Genomic DNA, 25571 nt, shown 5'->3' with positions numbered 1-25571 from the left:
TTCTTATCAGGTTGGCAAGGCTTTCACCAAAAACACTTTTTCCTACCCTCGTAAGGTGTAAACCATCTCCTGATAGAAGAGCTTCATCTTGAAAGCGTAAACCATGGTCCAAAAATCCAAACCTTTCTTGACGACACCACCTACGCAGCCAGTCATTAATTTGTAGTATTCTTCATTACTAAGCCACGACCTTCGACAGGAAGAACTGATGAAAAAACAACCTGTGCCCCACCTTCTTACCCAGAGCCACATAGTCTCTTTTAATATGTTCTGGGCTGTGTCGAGCAATATCATTTGTTCCAACATGAATGGGCAAGAAAGGGTAATAATCTGTGGGCTTGATGAGTCTTCCTACCCTTTCTGTCAAATCCTGAATGTGTACACCTGGTAGGCAGCAGACCTCTTGAGACGACAAGTCCAGTCGGCCCACTTTAGACTCTACCCCTCTCAGTAGAGAATCCCCAATTACCAGAACACGCCTCTTCCTAAATTGGGAAGAGGAAGATCAAGTCCTCTCATGCGCAGGAGCCTGAGAAATTTCTTTCAAGCTTTGGAGGGGGGGGGGAGCCCTTCTTTCAGTGGTCCAGAATCAGTATGTATGGGGAGATCCTGGAATCGATTGCCGAGCAACAGAAGATCAGAAGGAGTCCTGATTTTCCGGTTCCTGTGGGTCACGTTCTTCCATGCACCCTCCTCATGTGTTGCTTGTGCCTCCATTTGTTGGGATTCCTTACTTTCCTCCTCCTATTGCCCCCTAAAGAGTGTTTCATGTGTTCTATCCATGAACTCTTCACCCTCCTTTATAACATGGAGTGTGAACAAGCGTGCCTCAAGTCCCTGTATCTTCTCCTCCAGCAGGACTACCAATTTACACTTGCAGCAAGTGTAATTATTGTTACCCTCAAGTAAGAATACAAACATGCCACAGATCTTGCATGTTACTGCCTCACCCCACTAGTCACACTGCTGTGATCCGTTGCTGAAGTTGTTCAATGACTTTCCTGCACTTCCCTGATAGGCTCCCCTGACAAACTGACTCTCAAGACTCCCTGCTTGAGAAGCAAAAAACACTCAACAGATAAAAAATGTAGAAAGTTGTCAGCCACTTACAGGGCCCCCAGGCTAAAAGCCCCAGGGCAAGAGCCTCTGGCGGGAGGAGCTTTCTTAAATACTCTCAGCCCCACCCCTCAACAACCAACAGCTGAGCAATTAACTTCAGCCACACCAGCTACAGCTAGATAAAAGAACAAAGAGAACCACTCAGAAACCTCTCTCCAGCAAGCTGCCGCTGATGGCTGACTGGCTCTGAGGGCAGGTCTGGCCACACGACCACCTCTTCCTGCAAGACACATGCAGCGGCAGCTCCAGTTGAGGCTCCTGCCCGTCTGAAGGGGACAGTCCATTGTTTTGCCTGCGCACGCGCTGACAATGTTCCTATCTTTGTGGAGGATTTAATCCCCCTCCATTTGGTGGGGGGTTCATATTTTTGTGCAAACCTGGAGTCCTTGCCCTTGTTTGCAGTAGAATATCCCCTATCTGAACCTGGTCCTATTCTCTGCATCTGTCAATCTACATTAGATGCCTGATTCAGAATAGAGAATGTGTGCTTTTTAGAAACCCCTTGGTGTCAGGGTGCAAATACTGGCTGTGGGGATTAAGCAAAGACAATGGTACAAGATGTGGGCAGGGCTTTGTAAAATGCACACATTCCCATTTAGATAGCTTCTAATGTGCTTGTTCTGCGTGTTTTCCAGAAAGATCATACCAAACCAGGTTTAAGAGAATGTACCAGGGCTGGGGAAAACCTGGAAGACAGATGATGACAAGATGATGTCGTGGGGGATCCAAAAAATGCTAGTTTGGAAGCTAAGGCAGAGGAAACCCTCCCTGTGGATGAGTTATGGCTGACCATAGAGGGTGACTGAAGCCAACACAACTGTGCTCGGCAGGATCGATGGAAAAGTTTTCATAATTGAAGCTGTCCGGGCTTCAAATACCTGCTTTTATACTGGCAATACTGAGGGGGAAAAATACACAAAAATAAATAAGAGTTGCTTATCTCCCTAACTCAAGGTTGAACTAGAAATGTACCTACTATTTTTTAGCAATTCTGTATAAATTATTGGTGTAAGATTTAAAGGGAATAATCAGTACGAAATAATTACTACTACTTACGCACAGAGGAGTTGGGGACAGGCTTCATCAGGGTGGTGGAAGATACTCACCATGGCACAGATTTCTGATCATTTGTCTAACATGACTTTTGCATTGGAATTTAAGGACTATAGTTGATCAGTGTTGGAGTATGAGAATGTGTTTTTTTTAATGTAGAGGAAAAAACACTGTATGCTATTGGCACATACAAAACACGTGAAGGTTAAATGTTCTGTGTGTGTGTGGGGGGGGGGTAATCAATGACCTAGATCCATGAGAACCGCGGGCGCCCTCGTCCTCCGGGCGTCCTCTGGCAGCGCGACTGGACTCCAGACGACGGAAACGGCGGCCTCTCTCGCATCACACCCCCGTACTGAGCTGCGTGCCCTCCCTGGACGTTGCCCCCACACCTCCAGGCATTTCCCACGCGGGAGTTGGCAACCGTCATGTGCATGTCTCGCTTGCCGAATTTGCTCGCTGGCTGCTTTGCCGCCGTCGGCCCTGGCCAGGGGCGCCCCGGCGTTTCTGCGGCTCCCCAACACCCCCGGCTCGCCTTGCGCAAGGGCAGGAGGCTGGGCGGCGGGCTGGGGCTGGGCGGCGGGCTCGGCCCCCGTCACGGGGACGAGGCGCCCAAGCGGCGGCGGGCGGAGGGAGAGAGAGAGAGAGAGAGAGAGACCCTCGCGCGAAGAAGCCCTTCTCCTCGCCTCTCTTCCGGCCGCCGTTTCCGGGGCGGGGCGGAAGGCTGGAGTACGTTTCCCGGCAGGCCGTGCGTGGCGGCCGTCCTGCTCCCGTGGCGGAGGGGGAAGAAGGCTGCGGCGGGGTCCGGCCGATGCCGGCGCGGTGGCGATGCTGCCGAGGCGCAGCTCGCTGACGGGGCTGGCGGTGGGGCTCTTCGCCGTGTACGTGGCGCACACCTGCTGGGTCATGTACGGCATCGTCCACACCCGGCCCTGCCTGCCCGCCGCCCGCGACGCCGACGCAGCCGCAGCCGCAGCAGCAGGAGGGGGCGACGGCTGCATCCGGCCTTACCTGGCGCGCCGGCCCAAGCTGCAGGTGAGCGGGGGGCTGGCGGGCGGGGGGCTGGCGGGCGGGCGGGGCCTCGCGTCACCTCCCCGCAGCCCGGCGAGGCGCAGAGAGGGGGGGCGAGAGCCCGCGCCTCCCTCGCCCGCTTCTCTCCCCCGCCGCTCGCTCGCCTGGCCACCGAGGGCCGGCCGCTGCCCGTGGCGGCGGGCCTCTTCCCTTCGTCTCTACGCCGCCTTCCCCCGGGCGGAGAGGCCGCCGCTTACGGCGGGGGTCCCCAGCACGCCCCCCCTCCGGGGGCCGGGGGGCCCACCGCCGCCGGGCTCGGTGGCCGCCTCCCCGCCATGGTTTGAGACGGCCCTCCGTCCCCGCCTGCCGCCCCCGCCGCTTTATGGTGCCAAAGGCCCCCATTGGCATGGGACCTCTGTGGTTGCCCTTGGGCCCATCAGCCGGTCTCCACCTCCTAGCGTTAACCTGTTGTTTCAATGGTCAATCGCCTCCAGCGTGACTGGGCCGACGGGGCACAGAAGTAAATAATCGACCTCACAGAGCTATTGTGAGAATAACATGGAGACTTTTGCAAGCTGCTTTGAGTCCCCATTGCGGTGAAAAGTGGAGTGTAAATGAAGTAAAATAAATACAGTCGAACGAGACAGTCGAATGCTTTTTTATTCTCTCTCAGCAGCATGATTGACTTCTGCCAGGTCTCATGATCCTCTGGTGAAATTTGCAGTGTGGGCCCCAGAGACTCATGGCATGTACTTTTGGTCAGGATGTTTCCCAGGCAGGCGTGGTACCAGGGACGGGGAGTTGGTGATGTCATGCATGCACACAGAGATGCAATGGTTCTCATTTCAAATGTCACTAAAGTATTGTGGGATGAAAACGCTCAGAAGCTGCCACAATGCAACTCGGATAACTGATCTTAAGTAAAATCCGTCTGCTGCAGTTATCACAAGGAAAACATTTCATTTGGTGAATTTTAATTTGTATATGTTTTATAACTCTGCATGTTTACATTTTGTAAGCCACTGCGGGCCTCGATGAAAGGCAGGAAATAAATGTTTTAAATAAACAAATAAAGAAATACATGGTAGGGATGACCAAGATTGTTTTTCAGAGCCCAACAAAGTTCAAGTTGGGAAGAAACCTGTCTTTCTGCAGGCACTAACAGTTTACTTCTTTTCTGTTTCAGCTGAGTGTTTACACGACCACGCGATCCAACATAGGTACTGAGAATAATATCGATCTGGTTTTGAATGTGGAGAATTTTGATGTTGAATCCAAATTTGAAAGGTATTATGGATTTATTTATACAATTTCAGAAAATGATTCCCTTTATAATGATGGGTGTAGCATCAGCAGCTCATGGCATTGCTTTTGTGCAACCTGGTATGTAGCGTACTCAACCTAACATTCCCACACTCTGAATCGAAGCCCTGCCCCGAATCTTAGTACCACCTCTTATTGGTGGTAGATGGTATGTTAGGAGTGGACACTCTTAAGGATCTGTGCATCCCTGTTTTGTTTTTGTTTGTGAGCCAAAATACAGCAGAAAGCTTTGCCACCAACCTAAGCAGTTGCCCTGTGCCTGTGTCTGAAGGAACATCTGCTTCAGGAGGGGCTGTATTTCCTTCTAGATCAGGTCCCGCTTCCTTTGAAGACCGCTGTGACCAGCTTGGGATTCCCGCTGGATTCACAGGGCCCTGCTGTGGCCAAACATGCATTTGGCCAACGACAGTGGGCCTGTGAGCTTTCCTTCTGTCTGGAGACTGCTGATCCATGTGACAGTAACCTGGAGGCTTGATTGTTGTCACATGCTCTACATGGGGCTGCCCTTGAAGATGATTGGGAAACCACAGTTGGTGCAAAATGCAGCAAGTCCATCTGTTATCAGGGTGAGCTACAGGGGATCGTGTCCCACCTAGTTTCTGGTCCTTTGATTAGTTGCCTGTTGGTTTCCAAGTCCAATTCAAGGTGGCAGCGTTTGCCTTTAGAGCCCTTCAAGACCCATACTGGAAGGACTGACTCTCCCACTACAAGGCGACTATGCTTAGCACAGCAGCACCTGTCTGATATCCCAAACCCTGCAGTGGTGCCTTCCTTTGCTGCTGCCCACTTCCAGTCTTTGTCTGTGGTTTCTCCAGCCCTGTGGAACAGCTTTGCAGAAGAAATTAGGAAGGAGAGCTGTTTGGGAGTCTCTTGATGTTTACTGACGTTTTTCCAGTTCTTGGGTCTCTTATGGCTGTTATAAAGTTTTTCTTTTGATAGTTTGTTTTCTTAAAGGTTTTGCAGTGTGTATCGTTTTTAATCAGTTGCCTTCCTGGGTTGCCCATATTGTGCCCACATCTTTCCTGAAGATATGTGGGCAATATGTAGCTCTTCCATTGCAATAAACACACGAGCAAGTTCTTCAATCTCTCACATTGAAATACTTGATCTTTGGCTAGATCATGCACTGTATATTTCATGGAAAATTCTTTCAGGCCACAGTAGTACAACTTACACTACAGTACTGAACATGTTTATGGAGAAGTCGCAATACAAAGTCTACCTGTTTTGATGTCGTCTGGGCACAATTTATACATGTTGCAGGTGACGTTCTGATTTAGTCTTAAATAGTGCTAAAGAAGGTTGGCTGCTTACTTCCAGCCAGGCACTTCACGATCATTATTCATTCAAAAATATTTCATTAAAACAAAATGAAAGGACGAGCCAGTTAGACTGTGTCAGGGGTCCCCAAAATGGTGCCTGTGGATGCCATGGTGCCCGCCATCACAAGTGTTTTAAGAATGTGGGTGGGCCTTTTGCCCAGTAAGGCTTCTGATTGACCACAGGAGATTTAATTGTCTCCGTAGCTTTTTCAAAATGTTGCTGTAGCAGTGGCTCTTGCCACAGCATAGGGATCTCCATCATGTGACTGAAGCTAAGCTGCAGCAGCCATTGTGACTGTCTCTGTCTCCTGCAGCAGCCATTTTGTGGCAGCCAGCCTGTGCCCACCACACTATGGGAGAATTCCAAAGGTGCCCATAGGCTCAGAAAGGTCCGGGACCCCTGCCCTGTGTCTTGAGATTCAAAGAGGAATACAGGTCAATTATTTAGACGTTATCCATCTTTGTTCTGTCTTGGTACTTTTGCCAGTAATCCTGGTAGATGTGAAACAGATAAATATATGATTCCAAAATGTTTTTGTTTATTAGAACTGTGAATGTGTCTGTACCAAAGAAAACACGGAATAATGGGACCTTATATGCATACATCTTTCTTCACCACGCTGGAATCCTGCCCTGGCATGATGGCAAACAGGTGCATATTGTAAGCCCACTGACTACCTACATGGTCCCTAAACCAGAAGAAATTAATCTTCTCACCGGAGAATCTGTCACTCAGGTGTGTTTTGTTTGTCTTCTTTTTGGTAGATGTGTAGCATTCTGCATTATTTCTAAGTACAGGTCCCACTCTCCCATAAAAACAGGGCTGGTTCAGTGAGTACGTGAAGAGTTTGCTCACCTTAACTAAGCACATTTTGACAGCACTTTCCCTTCCCGTAAAACTTTGTCTTTAAGTGGATGTGCTCGGCCAAGGGCATGGGCTCCCTTCACTGTTGGCAGTTCTTTTCCCTGTTAGTATCCTTACAAGTTGGGGGCTGCCTTCGTCCCTCATCCCCTTCTGCTGACCTTGTTCTTTTCAGCTGCCTTCTGTGGTCTGTGCCTTATGGAGGGTGAGCTCACATGTTGTCCTTGTGTCATTGTGCAAGGCTAATTTACAAACTACTGTTATTCTGTGGGTCTGGGAAGGACCCAAGTTTGCTGTTAGACATAGTATTAATGGAGCTTTGAAGCACCTTGTATTTCTGTTTCCCTCTCTTTAACTGCACAAAATTACTCTGCTCCAAATGTTGATGTTTCCTCGGAGGTGTTTTGCGTGGAGGCCCTGGAGAGAAGTATGGGAGTTCTGCTGGTTGAGGCAAGTTCTAATGGCTGACCCCAACCCTCATGCTGTTAGGGAAAAGCAGCAAAGATAGGAGCTTAATAAGAAGACAACAGTGGCTGCATAGGAAGAATAGGATCATAGGAGCTGAGAGTCCATAAGCAATTGTGTCTGCTTTTTGGAAGGGTTTCCACTATGGCTGCCAGAAATAGGATTTCTTATTTATTAGATTTTACAATTTTTTGTTTGTTTACAATTTTTTGTTTGTGTCTTACCTTCCCCCCCCCCCCAAAAAAGCAAATTGAAGCTGAAAAAAAGCAAACGTATGCACTAGATGAGCCCGTCTCACATTGGAGGTCCAGGTTAACCTTAAATGTCATGGTGGAAGACTTTGTGTTTGATGGATCTTCTCTCCCGGCTGATGTGCACCGATACATGAAAATGTAAGCAAACAGTGCTGTGATTTTTATTGCTGGTCTAACCCACGTGCATGCATGCACATAAATATATAGCCTGGGCAAAGAGCAACCTTTTAACAACAGCAGCATTGCAAATACTGTCAAAGGGAAGAAATTGGATGAGTGCTGCTTTTAGCAAATGGCTTAGTCTTTGAAAACAGACTTTAATGGACTTGGGGCTTAATTATATCACGACTACTTAAGATTTCTTTAGCTCCAGTAGAGTTCTTTGGCTTTGAATTGACTTGTGTAAAGTTTATGATGCAGTGGGTGGATTATGGACTGAGTAGTGTAGAGGCTACAATGCTGGGCTGTAGTTGGGGAGAATTTGGTCAAAATCCCCCCTCAGCCCAAAGCCCACAGGGTCAACCCAAGACGGCCCATTTCCTAAGCCCAACCTACCTCATGGGTTGTGAAGATGGGGGGGGGGGAGAATACGCACTGCCCTAAATTCCACAGGGGCGGGGGGAGCTGGGATAAAAATAAATAATATTTACGACTTTTTGATTGTGGGCCAGGAACACCTGGTTTCAAATTCCTGGATAGCGCTGAACAAGGCACTGTCTCTTCCTCTTTATCTATCTCTGGGTTTGGAGTGAGGGGGTGCATGGCATGACCCCACAGATGCTTCCCTGAATCCCTCAGAATAAAAATGCAATACGTAAAAAGCTGCCTGTATTGCTTGATTTAATGTTGGGAATTTATTACCCAGGGGTGCCAAAGAGGCCAAACCCCCCACAAGGCCTAACTTATTTGGTCATCTGACTTTTGGCCTCCAGGGCAGTGGCTTTAAGCATTGACTTGAAAGTCTTTTGGCTGGAGTGAATCAGAGTTCATATCTATGAGTGAATTCATCATCATTAAAAGCAACTCACTAAGCAATATAATAAGATGTCAGTATGGCAGGTTTTTAAATATGCTTTGCTATCTATTAGTGGCATTGGGGGTGTACGGAAAGGAGCCCAGGACTGTGTTTTGCTTGAGGTTTCCTGTCCACGGGACAGTTAGTTCCTGTTTAACTATAGAATCCTGATTGGCAGTTTATGAGAAGGCTTATTTAGCAAAGGAAAAGGATCAGGCTCTGTCCTTCAACTCCAAAAAGGTATGTTACAGATGCTCCTCATCCACAGCTGCTTTTTGCCTTGGGTTGCCCATCTGAAGGTGAAGTTCCTGAGCCTCACATGGGAGGCTTGTCCAGCTTGTTGTTCTAGTGGGGGAACTCAGCCTTCAGTTCCGTAGGAGCTTGATTTAGAGAGGATCTTGCAGGGTTAAGTTACTGTTCTTTTTCCCTCTCCATCACAATACTTAACTGTTGTTCCTCCAGCCTAAAAAATGGGCTATGGAAAAATATTTGAGTTGATTACAAATTTGTTTTGTACCCTGAAATAGGCATTCAATAAAAAGAGGTCATGCTGTTTAGTTTTTGAGTAACAATGGAACAATGAATAACAATGGAAATACATTTCAGGCCTATTATGTTCACAATGAAATCCATTTTAAAACCTAGGGTTCAGCTGGGCAAGACAGTACATTATCTTCCAATACTGTTTATTGATCAGCTGAGCAACAGAGTGAAAGATTTAATGGTGAGTAACAGTACAATGTAACAGTAAATGTTTAATCTTGATTTATAACAAACGGGCTTGTTGCTTCTGCTACAGCAGCTTACCTTGAAAGAGCTTACTTAGAAACAAAGTTGGGGAAGTTTTGGGTAGTTTTTTGAATTTTCAGAAAGGATAGTGGGTGCCACCACAAAAATAGCTGATGGGGGCAGCAGGGCCAATAATATAATGGCCTCCACATGGGCCAGGATCAACTCTTTGCGGTGGGCAAGAGATTCTGTTTGGCTTCCCTTTCAAAAGACGGGGTTTGCTGCCTGTGGCCACACCCAGAGACATAAAGCGGTCTGTATCTTTGGCCTGGTGAAGGGAGCGGTGCTGGGATGTGCCTGCATGGGACGAATCCTGTTCCTTACTAGTCATTCAGCTGAAAGAGAGCAACCCAAAGCACTTCTTATCTCCTGTTCAAGATACTTGTATTTTATGCAAGACTCAGGAAACAAGTGGGTACTAGGAAACGCACTGTTGGGCTCCATGGGCACCGCATTAGGGATCACTTCCCTATGAGAAGGGTGCCTTTTTGCTTGCTCTTGGTTGTGCACATGCAGCACCAAGCACAGTGCAGGACACCCAGCCCTTGCATGGTTCCTGTCCGGCAGTCCTGCTCCTTCCCAAGGCAGCACATGTCGATCGCTCATGCTTGGAACTGAAGCGGGCCAGCCTTGCATCCTGGGAAAGGACAGGGCTCTGGATGGGAGGAGGGATGTACCGGCCTGTTGTACTATACAAGAGCTGGGCTTGTTCCTGGCATTACTTCAGCATGGCTGGAGACAGACAAGGGAAAGGAAGTTTAAAGTGCTCCATTGAGCCTCAAAGGATTCTGTCCCGCTTGCACAGCTCTTGGCCCGGGAAGGACATCTTGTGTCTGAGGTTGCTTGTACATCAAGCGGTCCTGCTGCTTTAAGGTAACTGGGAGAGCAGAATGATGACGAGGGTCACCACTGATGGGCATCAGTCTTCCATAATGTAACCCTTTTACATGAAATTCAGGAGCAAATAAATAATGTAACCTTTTGCTGGTGTGTAGATATCAGCATTAATCTTGTGGATTCTTTTTATGTTTTAAACAATGCAGATTATAAACCGTTCAACAACAGAGCTGCCACTTACAGTGTCGTATGATAAAATATCCCTGGGAAAGCTTAGATTTTGGATCCATATGCAAGATGCTGTGTATTCTCTGCAGCAGTTTGGTAAGTCCCTGTCCCTGATGGCATAAAAGCAAGACACAGCATTCTTAGGCATTTGGGCAAAATCAAAGAACTGCCATGGTTCTGATTCTGAATGTTGAATTTCTGTACCTCTGAAGATCAAATGTGTACTTGTCTAGTGTTGAGAAATAGTGACCAAGGTCACACACGCAGCAAATGTGGTGACAAAACTATCGGTTCACATTGGGGGGGCGGGGGGGGCATGTCTGAATATTCTTCCATAGCAAAATAGTTCCCTGCACAGAGAAAAGTTGGTTGGGAGACAAGTTCCGGCTGAGCATCTGTCCTCAAATCTTAGTACAGGGAGTTCATCTTCAGTCCTCTGTGCAGCCCCCATTGGGGACTGCGTCTGCACACAGGCCTGCCGCTAGAGGAAAACATTAGCTTATCAACTACATAGCAGCACCCCTCCCATCAGGAGTAAACAGGATGGGTTCCCGTTGAAACCATCACATGCGCCGGAGGGCATACCCCCATCCCTCAGTTCCTGCCTGCTACCTCTGAGAGTAGATGTTTCCTCTAGCTGTACATTGTTTGAGAAATTCTTTTTGGATTTTCGCTTCCTTATCATCCAGTGCTACGTGAGTGGCTGAAACAGCTGTCACTGGTCTAGCTGTGCTTGTTCTTTCATTCTGTATTCACCCATTTTCGGTGCCCTTGAAAGGATTATCCTGTTGTTGCTACCATGGCCTCGAAGACCCTCTTTAAAAAGTACACTCAGTGTGGTACAAAAACGACCCACACAGATGAGCCTGTCTCCTCTGTCTAGGAGAAGCTCATAACATGCAGGCTTGCAAAGTGTGTCTCAAGTTCACACCTTCAGCCAGACTGCACAGAGCCACCAGGCTGAAGACCGCTCTTTGGCAGAATTCCTTATTGTCTACTAGACAAGCCGGGACCCAGAACTCTGCAAAGACCTTCCTCGACTCAATTGGTTCCGGCGGCTGTGTCATCCCAGGCCCATTTGGAAACTGCCTCAGTTCCCAGGACTTCAGCTTCAGAATGGGCTTTGACCTCTACTTCAGTTCCAAGGGCCCCGTTAGTTCTGGCTCCTAAACACCGTGAGTGTAACCAACCAAAACTATCATGTTGTGAGCCCCTGGCTAAGAAGTCTAACAGAAGCTGAAGCATAAGGACAAGACTTTGAAGGCAACCAAAGGTTCCAAATGCTCTGTTCCAATGCCAGAACCGGAGGTCATCTTAGTTCCTCCGAAAACACCTCCTCTAGGTTCTGAGTCGCCAGAGCCTTCCTTTTCGGACTTCGATTCAGAGCCTTAACTTTTGCAGGATATCGACCCAGCCCCTAGCGCCTTGGATCCTTTGTTGGTTCCCTGGTCTCAGGCACCTGCTGCCGCATCCCCGTTTCTATTGCCTGACCAGATCCAGGGTTTGATCATCTTTTGCCATGTCAAGCAGCTTGATTTGTCAGGTACACACCTTGAGCCTACATCAGTTCCAATAGTCCCTAGTTCCAGGGCACCTTTTACACTGGTTCCGAGCTACAACAAATCAGAACAGGGGGAAGAGGAACCTGAGGCTTCAGCCTATAGCTCTGAGGGTCAGTCCAAAACATTACCTGACAAGAAGGTGGGAGACCCCAGTTCAGTTTCCCCTATACGAGGAGCAGATGTTACATATGGCTCAGGCTCTGGAGATAGATGTGTCTACATCAGACAGTAAGCCAAACGATAAAATTCTCAGACTGTACACCGATTCTCCTGGTATTGTAGCATTCCCCATTCTAGAAGGACTTTTGGACTTGATAGTACCGATTTGGAAGAAGCCAGCATCTGCCAGGTTCTACTCAGAAATTGGGAGATATATACAGGGTGAAACCAGCTTCTGCTGAATGTTTGCCTATCCAACCCTCTGCCCTCTTCCATCGTGGCTGATGAGAAGCAAGCAAAGCAATGTACCGGTCAGCACTCTATCTCGGCTGACAGAGAGGAGGAGGAGGCTGGATTCGCCAGGAAGAAAAATATATACATCAGCTTCTTTTTTAGGATTGCTAACTATCAGACAATAATGGGACGATATCATCTCTTCCTTGGTTAATCTAATCCAATCGGAAGCTGTGCGCTTGTCAAAGCAGGAGATTAGTTCAGGCAAGCACTCTGCAGAGGTCAGCAAGAGCTTTGGCTTCTGCCGTTACTCTTCATCGTCACTCTTGGCTCCAAAATATTACACTGCCTGTAGACACCATAGCTCAAGTTGAGGACCTCCCCTTTGAAGGTTCCACATTATTTGCAACCAATACTACGGAGTTTCTCCCTAACATTAAAAAGCTCAGGCACACTGGCAAATCCTTGGGCATTTTGCCATATAGCCAGTCTACGAGGAAGCGCTTTCCTCAGAAGCAGCATGGGTTTGCCACCCCCTTTTACAAGGGTCAGTGCTTCCAAAGATACCAGCACTTGTATCCTCCTCCTCACCAGTTTCAGTATCAACAGCAGCAGTCTGTCAAAATGTAAACCATCCTCAAGGCCCAAGTCTGCCCCAAGCCCACACCTGGCTAGGGATCATCAGCAACCACCTCAGCGTTTCTGACTAGTACCTATATCATTAGGTGTTACCCCATTCCTGGGGAAATTAGCCCACTTTTATTCAGAGTGGTTGACTATCTGCTCTGATACTTAGGTTTTGAGCATTATTAAAGATGGTTATTGTTTTGAATTTAAGACAGTTCCGCAATGTTCTCCCCCAGTTTGTGCTTGAGAAAATCCCTTTCCAGAATTATCGTTACAGCTCCTAGACCTTCTCAAGAAGGGTTCAAAATGTTACTTTTGACTGTCCCCATTGGGGATTTTATTCAAAAATTGTTATGGTTAACAAAAAAGATGGTGGGAATAGACCCATATTGGATCTTAGAAAGTTAAATGAACATCTGTTTGTTTCCAAATTCAGGATGGTCTCCCTTCCTGCCATATAGTTTGCTGTGTTGGACCCTAAGGATGCATATTTTCACATTTCAATTCACCAGACCCATAGAAAATGTCTCAGGTTCAGACACAGCCATGACATCATTCAATATACCTAGTTGCATATTTGAGGATGCAAGGTTGTTCGATTTTCTTATTTTGATGATTGGTTAATTACAGCACATTCCAAGGATGTGTTGGAAATTCAGGTCAACCTGGTGATATCTACCTGTCTGAGACTGTAAACCTTTGTCAGTAAAATAATTTTAGTTCATATATCTTAGTTTATTTGCGGCCCTTGGCCAGATAAAACATCTACCTGTCTGAGACTAGGTTTATTAATTAATTGGGGCAAGTCCAACCTCCTCCCATCTCAGAGGGTTCAGTTTGTGGGAGCTGTTCCTGATTCCTGTTGCCATTAAAGCTGTGATTCGGTCCATGCAGTTGGCAGTCAGCTACAGCTATCCAGCATTTACTAGGCCTTATGGCATCGACCACCGTTATAGTAGCACATGCCAGACTAAATATGCATTTTGTTACAATATATGTAGCATTGGTTAAAGTTCACCTGGCAGACACTTTTTCCTATCATGACCCAGTAGAAGGTTCATCCCTTTTTGCGCATGGCCTAAGGGTTTTTTTAAAGGTTTACTCAACGTGTTTCTGCCGCTTCCCAAGTTAGCTCCCCAGTGGTACCTGTCTTTGGTTCTGGCCCAGTTAATGCACCCCCCCCCCTTGAACCTTTGGGTGCTTGCACTTGAATCTCCCTATCTGAGAAAGTTGCCGCCTTGGTGGCTGGTACCTCTGCTAGGAGGGTAAGTGAGCTGGCAGCCTTTGGAGTGGATGCCCTCTTCCTGAAGATAGTGAACAGATGAATGGTTCTGCATCCTAGCTTGACATTTATCCATAAAGTACCGTATATACTCGCGTATAAGCCGACCCGCGTATAAGCCGAGGTGCCTAATTTAACCCCCAAAATGGGGAAAAATTAGGCACCCACGTATAAGCCGAGGGTCGGCTTATACAACCCCGGGTCGCCCTTCCGCCGGCCTCCCGGGACCTCCAGACCCACCCCGACCCCAGCGCCACCCTGGGGGGGAGGGGGAAGAGCCCCTGAACCCCCTACTTACCGGGAGAGACGGCAATCAGCTGGCGGCAGCGCCCCCCCCCCCTCGGCGCGCAGGAGGCAGCCCAGGCCGATCCTGGCCCGGTGGAAGGCGCGCTGGAGGAGGCGGCGGCTGGCCCCCCCAGCGCGCAGGAGGCTGCCCAGGCCGCTCCTGGCCCGGGGGAAGGCGCGCTGGAGGCGGCGGCGGGCCCCCCCTGGCACGCAGGAGGCTGCCCAGGCCGCTCCTGGCCCAGGGGAAGGCGCGTTGGAGGCGGCGGCGGCAAGTTCCCCCCCTCCCTCCACCTACCGTATTGACCCGCATATAGGCTGAGTTGGGATTTTTCAGCCCTTTTTTTGGGCTGAAAAACTCGGCCTATACTCGAGTATATACGGTAGTTTCTAGGTTCTATTTAGCTCAGGAGGTTACATTACCAGTATTTTTTTCCCATCCGTCGGATTCAGAGAGAGTTTTACACTCCTTAGATGAGAGGAGAGCTCTCCTTTATTATACTGATAGAACAAAACAGTTTAGAATTGATAAGAATCCGTTTGTTTATTTGTTTGTTATGCTGGCCCCAACGATGGTAAGGCTGTTTCTTTGCAGACCATAGCAAGGTGGGTGGTGTCTGCTGTTTTTTCTGCTTACCAGGTTGCAAGGAAACCGTGTCCTCTGGAGGTGAAGGTCCACTCTGCACAAGCCCAGGGATCTTTGGATGTTTTTCATTGCAAGGTTCCAATCGCAGATATCTATAAGGCTGCTACTTGGTCTTCTGGTGACACCTTTGTGAGGACCTGTTGGCGAGAAAGAATACAGACGTCAGCAAAACGTTCCAGTAAGATTGCCACCCTCCTCCTGCTGGTATGTACCTTGCTAAAAATCCTGGGGGTGCTGCACAGAGGACTGAAGATGAAAACACAGTTGCACTTACCTGTAACGGTTGTTCATTGTGGTCTTCTGTGCAGACATGCATTCCCTCCTGCCCGACCAATGGCTCTCTCGCTAAAACAAAAAAAAAAAGAGAAAAAAATAATGAAATGGTTGAGCTTGCAGCAGCAGGCAAAAACTGAGGGATTGGGGGGCACGCCCTCTGGAGCAGGTGATGGTTTTGGCGGGGAGCTGTCCCACTTGCTCCTGATGGGAGAGGCACCCCCTACGTAGTTGCTAAGCTAGAGGTGTTCCGCCGGCGGTAGGCCTGCGCACAGGCGCAGTCCACAATGTGGGGCTGCACAGAAGACTTCAATGAATAACAGTTACAGGTTAGTGCAACTCTGTTTTTTTCACCAGTCCATGAAGTTTCCCCACCAGCATTTTGAAGTGCCCGCCATGGGTGCAGTCCAAAGGCAATGGATACCTTCCCCAGTTTCTTCTGCAGGACGTTGACTCTGCCCAGCAAGTGTCTTATGTACATAATATAATATAAATCTTGTTGTGCCATGAAGTCGCTTCCGACTTACTGTGACCCTTGAGTTAATGACCTCAAAAACGTCCTCTCATTAACAGCCTTGCTCAGGTCTTGCAAACTGAGGGCTGTGGCTTCCTTTATTGAGTCAATCCATCTCTTGTTGGGTCTTCCTCTTTTCCTGCTGCCGTCAACTTTTCCTATCATGATTGTCTTTTCCATAGCATACATAACACATATAAACATACTAGGCTGCTGTATACTGAATCAGGCCTTTGGTCCATAAATGGCCTGTATTTTCTTCTCAGGCTGGCAGTGGCTCTCCAGGGTCTCACACAATGGTTTTTTCATTACCTACTACCTAATCTTTAACTGGAGATACCAGGGATTGCACCTGGGGCTTTCTGCATGCCAAGCAGATGCTCTGCCACTGAACCATGGCCCCTTCCCATCTTAGCCAGCTTTTAATGCATTTAATAATATAGGGGTTTGTGTGGCATTTTTCTAATGCATTGCATAATATCTTTTAAAGTTCAGAAAATGTTATCAATAAAATGTTGTGGTTTGCTGCTACTTAGCTTTCATAGACTTTCTGCCTGCAGTTCCAGAGGCTCTACCAGTGAGCAGTAGTCCCTCCCCTAACATGTTAGCAGCCTCCCAACAATTAACATGTATTAGCTCTTAATGGCTGTTCCATTCCTGCATGACGCAGTTAACTGGGTGATATAATAATTATAATATTCCATTAATACTTACCTACCTGGAGAGGTAAAGAGAATCATAGAGTTGGAAGGGACCACCAGGACCATCAAGTCCAACCCCCTGCACAATGCAGGAAATTCACAACTACCTCCCCCCTCCACACCCCTAGTGATCAGAAGATGGCCAAGATGCCCTCCCTCTCATCATCTGCCTAAGGCAGGGATGGGGAACGTCCGGCCCCCGGGCCGTTTACGGCCCCTGAGGCCATTTTCGGTGGCCCCTGGGAGCTCCAGGGCCTTGCCAGAGACAGCACAGCATGGCTCTCCCTGAAGCCACAGCGTGCAGGAACACTGCAGCCCCTTTAAACCCCCTCTCGCCAACTGTCAGCTGTTAATCGGCCAGAGGAGGCGGGAGGGAGGAAGACGCTTCCCCCAAGCCGGGAAGGCGAAGCGTCCCTGCACGCTGTGCGGCACAGCAGTTGAAACCTCTCTCGCCCGCCGCGGAGGGAGGGAGGGGGGAAGAAGAGGAAAAAGCCAGTCGCTCCCTCCCGGGGGCGGAGCATGCGCATGGGAGCCGATCAGGTGGAGGGCTTTTGTGGACTTGGGGGTGGGGGGGGAGGTGGAAGGCTGAAGCCCGGTTGCAGGGAGCCAGCTGTGTGTGTGTGTGTGTGTGAGAGAGAGAGAAGGCTTTTCTCTCTTCCTTTTTCTGTCACTCCTATTCTTTCTCTCTTTTTCTGTCTCTTTCTCCCCCCCTCTTTCTCTATTTTTTCTCTCCTTTTCTTTCTCTCTCTTTCTCTCTTTCCTTCCTTCCTTGCTTCTTTCCTTCCTTCTTTCCTTCCTTGCTTCTTTCCTTCTTTCTGTCCTTCTTTCTGTCCTTTCCTTCCTTGCTTCTTCCCTTGCTTCTTCCCTTTCTTTCCTTCCTTCTTTCCCTGCTTCCGTCCTTCCTCCTTTCTGTCCTTCCTTCTTTCCTTCCTTCTTTCTTTCTTCCTTTCCTTCTTTCCTTCCTTTCTTTCTTCCTTTCCTTCTTTCCTTCCTTCTTTCTTTCTTCCTTTCCTTCTTTCCTTCCTTCTTTCTTTCTGTCCTTCCTTCTTTCCTTCCTTCCTTCCTTGCCTCCTTCCTTCCTTCCTTCCTTGCCTCCTTCCTTCCTTCCTTCCTTGCCTCCTTCCTTCCTTCCTTGCCTCCTTCCTTCCTTCCCTGCAGATCGACCGCAGGCTGCAAGCTGCGCCCCCCTGGCACCTCAGTTGCCTAGGCCCACCTCTGGCTGCCCTCCCACCTGGGAGGAGGGGGAAGACCTGGGGGATCAGAGGCACCCTCCAAACCTTCTCTGCATAGCCTCCCCTAGGGTTGCCAACCTCCAGGTGGTGGCTGGAGATCTCCTGCTATTACAACTGATCTCCAGCCAATAGAGATCAGTTCCCCTGGAGAAAATGGCCACTTTGGCCATTGGGCTCTATGGCTGTGCAGTCTTCCTCCCCAAACCCCGCCCTCCTCAGGCTCCACCCCCAAAACCTCCCACCAGTGGTGAAGAGGACCTGGCAACCCTAGCTTCCCCCCCACACACACACCAGGAGATCTACGCCCAGTATGGCCCCCGAAGGTTATAAATATGCAAATGGCCCTTGGCAGAAAAAAGGTTCCCCACCCCTGGCCTAAAATCAGAGACTCAGCATTGCTGACAGATGGCCATCTAACCTCTTCTTAAAAACCTCCAGGGAAGGAGAGCTTACCACCTCCCGAGGAAGCCTGTTCCACTGAGGAACTGTTAGAAAATTCTTCCTAATGTCTAGACGGAAACTCTTTTGATTTAATTTCAACCCGTTGGTTCTGGTCCGACCTTCTTGAGCAAAGAAAACAACTCGGCACCCTCCTCTATATGACAGCCCTTCAAGTACTTGAACATGGTTATCATATTCCCTCTCAGTCTTCTCCTCTTCAGGCTAAACATACCCAACTCCTTCAACCTTTCCTCATAGGACTTGGTCTCCAGACCCCTCACCATCTTCGTTGCCCTTCTCTGAACACGTTCCAGCTTGTCTACATCTTTCTTAAATTGTGGTGCCCAAAACTGAACACATTACCGTAGCTGAGGTTGAACCAGAGCAGAGTAAAGCAATACCATCACTTCGTGTGATCTGGACACTATACTTCTGTTGATGCAGCCCAAGACTGCGTTTGCCTTTTTAGTTACAGCATCACTTCTGACTCATGTTCAATGTTTGGTCTACTAAGACCCCAAGATCCTTTTCACACACACTACCTTTCAAACAAGTCTCCCTCATCCTATAAATATGCATTTGATTTTTCCTACCTAAATGCAGAACTGTACATTTGTCTTTGTTGAAGTGCATTTTATTAGTTCTAGCCCATTTCTCCAGCCTGTCAAGATCATCCTGCATCTTGGCTCTGTCTTCTACCGTATTTGCTACCCCACCCAATTTAGTATCATCTGCAAATTTAATAAGCATCCCCTCTATTCCTTCATCCAAATCATTGATAAAGATGTCGAACAACACAGGGTCCAGCACAGATCCCTGAGGAACTCCACTAGTCACTTCTCTCCAAGTGGACGAGGAACCATTAACTAGCACTCTTTGGGTACGATCTGTCAACCAGTTGCAGATCCATCTAACAATAATAGGATCTAACCCACATTTTCCCAATTTGTCAACTAGAATACTATGTGGAACCTTATCAAAAGCCTTACTATGTAAACTATGTCTACAGCATTCCCCTGATCCAGCAAGGTAGTAACTTTCTCAGAAAAGGAGATAAGATTAGTCTATGACTTATTCTTGAGAAACCCATGCTGGCTCTTAGTGATCAGATCTATCCTTTCTAAATGCTCAAGGACTGACTAATGATTTGTTCGAACACTTTTCCTGGTATAGAAGTCAAGTTGATGGGTCGGTAGTTACCTGGATCCTCCTTTTTCACCTTCTTGAAGATGGGGACAACATTTGCCTGCCTCCAATCTTCTGGCACCTCACCTGTTTGCCAAGACTTTTCAAAAGTAATGGACAGAGGTTCCAAAATTACATCTGCAAGTTCTTTGAGTACCCTTCGGTACAATTCATCTGGCCCAGAGGATTTTGTTTCATTTAAAGAAACCAGGTGTTTGTGAACTACCCCAGTGCCAATTCTAGGCTGCAAATCCCTTCCCTCATCACATGTTCTGTTTATGCCATGTTGAGCACCACTTCCCTCACGAGAAAAAACTGAGGAAAAGTAGGAATTGAGGAGTTCTGCTCTCCATCTCCTGTTACAATTTCACTTTCCGGTCCACGCAATGGGCTTATCTTGTCCTTGTTCTTACTCTGTACATTTCACTTTTTTTATTTTCAGATCTATCCAGTTTTGGTTTTAATACCCCATTAAAATCCTCCCTCCAAATCATTTTATCAGTACCATACTCAGCCAATATTGAAGCTAAATCATTATAAAAAAATGTTTCATATTAGGAGCATAAATACCAACCAATAATATTTTCTGATACCCACTTGTAATTTCTATTAACAGGATTCTACCTTCCCTATCATTGTATATTAACCTTGGTTCCAATACCAAAGGAACATACATAGCTACTCCATTGACTTTTTTCTTTTCATTGCAGGATGTAAATAGTTTCCCTAATTTCAGATTCTCTAATCTTATTACATCCTTAGGTAAGATATGTGTTTCCTGTAAACAAAAAATATTAGCCTTAGATTTTTGTAAATGGTAAAATACCTTTCTCCTCTTATTGGGAGAATTCAAACCATTAACGTTCCACGACAATACTTTTAACATATCAGTTTACACTTATTCCCATCATTACTTTCCCCATATTTTGATTAATACTTATTTGAACCCACCCGCCCCCCCATCATCAATCCCTATAAAACAGCTCAGCCATCATTCTCTTCTCAGAGAGACTCCTCTTCTGGTGGTTCTGCTGGGAGGACACCTCCAGATGCTTGTTCAGATTTGGCCTCTTCTGGTATGTCCCTTGGAACAGGCTGCTTTGAAGGTTTTGAAAGATCTTTATCATATCTTCTCAAGAATTGTTCAGCCTTAAGAGTGTCTGTGATCTTGTATCTTCTTACCTTGAAAAAAAAAAAGAGATGCCTTGAGGATACTCCCATCTATGTTGAATACCATTGAGCTTCAGCCTTTCCACAATCTCCGCAAAATCCTTTCTTTTTCTGAGTAGCCTGGTAGGAATCTCCTTCATAATTCTCAGAGAAACGCCATCTATTGTGAGTTTTTATAATGTTGATTCAAAATAAGATCCCGATGGCTTCTGGAGAAAAGCTGAATCAGACAGTCCCTTGGAACCTTGTTGTTTCTGGCATAAGCTGAGTTGACTCTGTAGGCTGTTACAATCATACCCTCAATAACATCTTGGTCTTGAAGAAATTCTGCCAAATGTACTTTTAAAAAACCTTTTAGATCCGCTCCTTCAGATGACTCTTTAAGCCCCCGTATACAAACATAGTTTTCTTTAACTTTAAGTTCCAACATAGCAATGTGGTCCTCTCTTTTTTCTTCTCTCTCTCGGATAGACTCCACTGAAAGTTCCAGAGTATCCACCTTCTTAACTTCCTTGTTGTCTTGAATACATTTCTGCAATTTAGTTTCCACTTTGTCTTGCCTCAAGGTTAAAGAGGTGATTGAGTCCTTTAAAGCAGAAATGGCAACTGTATTTTGATTTACTCCTTTTATGGCAGCACTTTCTTGTAAAGACTTGGTCATCATCTCATGAAGTGAACTGAGAGTATCTTCAGGTAGTTTTGCTTTAGGTGCCATCTTAGCCAAACCAGAGACTGCCATTGGGGGTGATGGAACTGTTTGCACCAAGTTTATATTAGAAACTGAAGCTCTCCTTGTCTGATGTGAAGCCTGCTGCAGTTGCTGTTGCTTCAAAAGCTCTTTAGGATGCTTTTTTTCCCTCATCTCCCATTAGTCCTGAGCTGTTATACTTGCAATCCAAAAGAAAGGGGTGGGTGGGCTTTAAACACCTAGTAAATCAACATGAGTATGGAATCTCCAACTTAGTATAATATCCAGACCTTAGAGAATAATTAGTTTCTGGATTGAAGCATTTATTAGTCCTTCATCGCTTTCCAAACGTTTTCCCCCTGGCTGTCTTGCTAAGTTTCTGTAGTTGGCACAGCTAAAATTTAAACTGCGCAATCCAGCTGGCAAAAAGCCAAGTTCAGTTCAGATCCAGTTACTGGAGTTATAGCAGATGTAAAGAAAAAAGGTTTGTTTCCAAACAAATCCTGCTAGACACCTCAGTTGTGATTTCCCAAAGATCAAAAAAGAAATACTTGCGAACATGTTCAAATCGGATAATCTCCACGGCTCGTCCCCGGCTGCCGATTAGGGAAGTTATGGCGCCCGCTTCTCAGCTGGAGCTTGTCCGAGCAGCCTCCGCCGATTTCTCGGCAGGGACCGCTTCCAGGACAGCCGGCTCGCTTACGCCTTCTCAGTACCCCCTCTTGCACCAAGGGGTGCTGCTTAGCATGGAGGGGGAAGGTCTTTTTGCCCCCTCCGCAGCCCTTAGCCGGAGCACGATTTCTCGCGCGTTCCGCCGCTGTTCCTCTCCGACCCGGGAGCTTTAGCTTTCCTAACACTCTCCCTACAAGCACTAGTTATTTGCTTATATTCCTCTTTGGTTATAAGGCCCTCCTTTCACTTCCTAAATGAGTCTTTTTTATTTATCAACTCTTTAAAAAGCTGTTTATGGAGCCACCCTGCCCTCTTTAGGCTCCTCCCATTTTTCCTTCTCATAGGAATGGTTTGGGATTGCGCTTTCAGTATTTTATTTTTAAGAAATGCCCACCCTTCTTGACCTCCCTTCTCCTTAAGTATTTCTGACCATGGGATTCTACCTAGCATAAGTTTAAGTTTGTTAAAATTTGCTCTTTTGAAGTCCAACCTACATGTCTGACTACGTACAGGTTTTCCTCTCCCCAAGATTGTAAATTCCATGTGGTCACTACTACCCAGGGTGCCTACTACTTTAACCTCATCGACCAGTTCTTCCCTGTTGGTGAGAATTAAGTCTAATATAGCAGACCCCCTTGTTTCCCTGTCCACCTTCTGGAATAGGAAGTTGTCAGCAAGACAAGTCAGGAATTTATTGGATCTTGCATTTTTAGTAACGTTGGACTTCCAACAGATATCCGGGTAATTAAAATCTCCCATGACCACCTTGTCCCGTCTCTTTGAGAACTTTGTGATCTGGTCTAGGAGCATCCCATCCAAGTCCTCTGCCTGGTTTGGCAGTCGATAGCAGACCCCCACGAGAATATCATGATTATTTCTTATTCCTTTTATGTTTACCCATAGAGTCTTGACTGCACTACCATGCTCAGATTCATGTACTTCTTCACAAGTGTACACATCTTTGACATACAGTGTTACTCCTCCCCCCTTCCTTATCAATCTATCCCTTTTAAACAAGTTGTACCCCTCAGTCTTAATATTCCAATCATGAGTGACGTCCCTTCCTGCATTAGGGCTTTGAGTTCTTCCTGCTTGTTTCCCATACTCTGTGCATTAGTGAACAGACATCGGAATCTGTGGTTTTCGTTTCTGTACTTACCTGTGAGTTTATGTTTCCTTGCATACATGCCACTCCCCGCAAATCTTTATTGTTCTCGTCTCCAGGTATTATCAGCATACAAGGCTTTAAATTGTTGTCTCGCTCCCCCATAGGATTTAGTTTAAAGCCCTCCTGATCAGGTTTGCAAGGCTCTCAAACACGTTTTTTCCTACCCTCGTGAGGTGTAAACCATCCCCCGACAGAAGAGCTTTTCTCGAAAGCGTAAGCCATGGTCCAGAAATCCAAACCTTTCTTGACGACACCACCTATGCAGCCAGTCATTAATTTGGAGTATTTGTCTTTCCCTTCCTAAGCCATGACCTTCAACAGGCAGAACTGACGAAAACACAAACTGCGCCCCCAAGTCCTTCACCTTCTCACCCAGAGCCATGTAGTCTCTTAATACGTTCTGGGCTGTGCCGGGCAATATCATTTGTTCCCACATGTACAAGTAAGAAAGGGTAATAATCTGTGGGCTTGATGAGTCTTCCTACCCTTTCCGTCACATCCTGGATGTGTGAACCCAGTAAACAGCAGACCTCTTGGGACAACAAGTCAGGTCGGCATACTTTAGACTCTACCCCTCTCAGGAGGGAATCCCCAATTACGAGAACACGCCTCTTAAATTGTGGGGCGGAAGGTCGAGTCCTCTCATGCACAGGAGCCTGAGGAATTTCTTTCACGCTTTGGGGGAATAGCCCTTGTTCCAGTGGTCCAGAATCAGTATCTATTGGGAGATCCTGGAACCGATTGCTGAGCAAGAGAGGATCAGGATGTGTCCTGATTTTCCTACTCCTGTGGGCCACATTCTTCCCTGCATCCTCCTCCTGTGTTGTTTGTACTTCCATTTGTTCAGATTCCTTACTCTCCTGCTCCTGTTGCTCGCTAAAGAGAGCTTCATGAGTTTTTGTAGGTTATCCGGGCTGTGTAACCGTGGTCTTGGAATTTTCTTTCCTGACGTTTCGCCAGCAACTGTGGCAGGCATCTTCAGAGTAGTAACACTGAAGGACAGTGTCTCTCAGTGTCAAGGGTGTAGGAAGAGTAATATATAGTATACTTTTGCAGGACAATACTCAGCTCAAACCCAACCCCTTTCTGACTATATATTACTCTTCCTACATACTTGACACTGAGAGACACTGTCCTTCATTGTTACTCCTCTGAAGATGCCGGCCACAGCTGCTGGCGAAACGTCAGGAAAGAAGATTCCAAGACCACGGTTACACAGCCCGGATAACCTACAAAAACCAATGAACTCTGACCGTGAAAGCCTTCGACAATATTTAGAGCTTCATGAGTTCTGTCCATGAACTCTTCACCTTGCTTTAAAAAATGGAGTGTGGACAAGCGTGCCTCAAGACCCTTTATCTTCTCCTCCAGCAGGGCTACCAACTTACACTTGCTGCAAGTGTAATTAATGTTACCCTCAGGTAAAAAGACAAACATGCCACAGACCTTGCATGTTACTGCCTCAGCTCCCTCACTAGCCGCAATTCTGTGATCCATTTCTGAAGTTTCTTTCCTAGGCTACTCTGATAGTTCCCCGGCAAACCTTCTATCAAGGCTCTTTCCTTGAAGAAGTAAAACACTCAGCCCATTAAAAATATATATATTACAGAGTCTCCAGGCCAGACCCCCAGGGCAAGAGCCCCTGGCAAGCAGAGCCTGTTTAAATACTCTCAGCCCCACCCTCTGCAATCAACAGCACAGCAGTTACCTTCAGCCAGGTACAGCTAAATAAAACAACAAAGAGAACCAGTCAGAAACCCCCCTCCAGCAGGCTACAGGCACTCACACACACACACAGCAACCTCAACTACTGCTCCCCAGCCACTGAGGAAAACATAAACTTTAAAGTAAAACTTTCACTGACCTTTCTCTAAGCTCCTCCTCTGTCTCTCTCCCAGCTGCTCAGGCCAGCCTCTGGCAAGCAGAGCCTGTTTAAATACTCTCAGCCCCACCCTCAGCAATCAACAGCACAGCAATTACCTTCAGCCAGCTACAGCTTTCTCTAAGCTCCTCCTCTCTCTCAGGCCTGAGCAGCTGGGAGAGAGACAGAGTGCTTGTATTCATAGTTTCAAATCTGGGCAGACTGCTTCAGCTTTCTGGTAATCCCCATGCTGCCTTCCTCTTTATTTCAGGCTTTTCGGAAAAAGATGCTGATGAAGTAAAGGGAATTTTTGTGGACACAAACCTCTACCTTCTTGCTCTGACATTCTTTGTGGCAGCATTCCATGTAAGTGGATTATGTACATTTATGCGTTGGTTGTTTAGGACCTCAGGTCTCTGACTCTATTCCTGTGTATAAACACAACTGATGTGTGTATATTTTATCATCAAATATGCTTCATGTTAAATCAGGTTTGAAAATAGCTATTTGAATGTGAAAACTAAGAATCACAGGCAGCCAGGCAGGAGACTCTTGTGAAGTTTTGGATTTAAACTGCAAGGCTGTTCTTAGTGTAA

At 47.0% G+C, this 25571-nt stretch overlaps 1 protein-coding gene across 1 annotated transcript in view; it reads left to right on the top strand.

Moving 5' to 3' along the window:
- The first annotated feature begins 2995 nt into the window (after nucleotides 1-2995).
- CLPTM1L (CLPTM1 like) overlaps nucleotides 2996-25571 on the top strand; it is a 76372-nt gene continuing 53796 nt past the window's right edge. Inside the window, exons 1-7 of the mRNA XM_056862269.1 lie at nucleotides 2996-3207; nucleotides 4370-4470; nucleotides 6375-6564; nucleotides 7402-7547; nucleotides 9070-9148; nucleotides 10257-10374; nucleotides 25247-25341. Of these exons, the coding sequence (XP_056718247.1) occupies nucleotides 3001-3207; nucleotides 4370-4470; nucleotides 6375-6564; nucleotides 7402-7547; nucleotides 9070-9148; nucleotides 10257-10374; nucleotides 25247-25341 (936 nt within the window). The 5' untranslated portion in view covers nucleotides 2996-3000. The remainder of the gene's footprint in view (nucleotides 3208-4369; nucleotides 4471-6374; nucleotides 6565-7401; nucleotides 7548-9069; nucleotides 9149-10256; nucleotides 10375-25246; nucleotides 25342-25571) is intronic.

This window comes from Euleptes europaea, chromosome 17 (assembly GCF_029931775.1).
Source record: "Euleptes europaea isolate rEulEur1 chromosome 17, rEulEur1.hap1, whole genome shotgun sequence".
Classification (NCBI taxonomy): domain Eukaryota; kingdom Metazoa; phylum Chordata; class Lepidosauria; order Squamata; family Sphaerodactylidae; genus Euleptes; species Euleptes europaea.
Note: the sequence above shows the minus strand (reverse complement) of the source record. Positions and strands in the feature narration are given on the sequence as shown.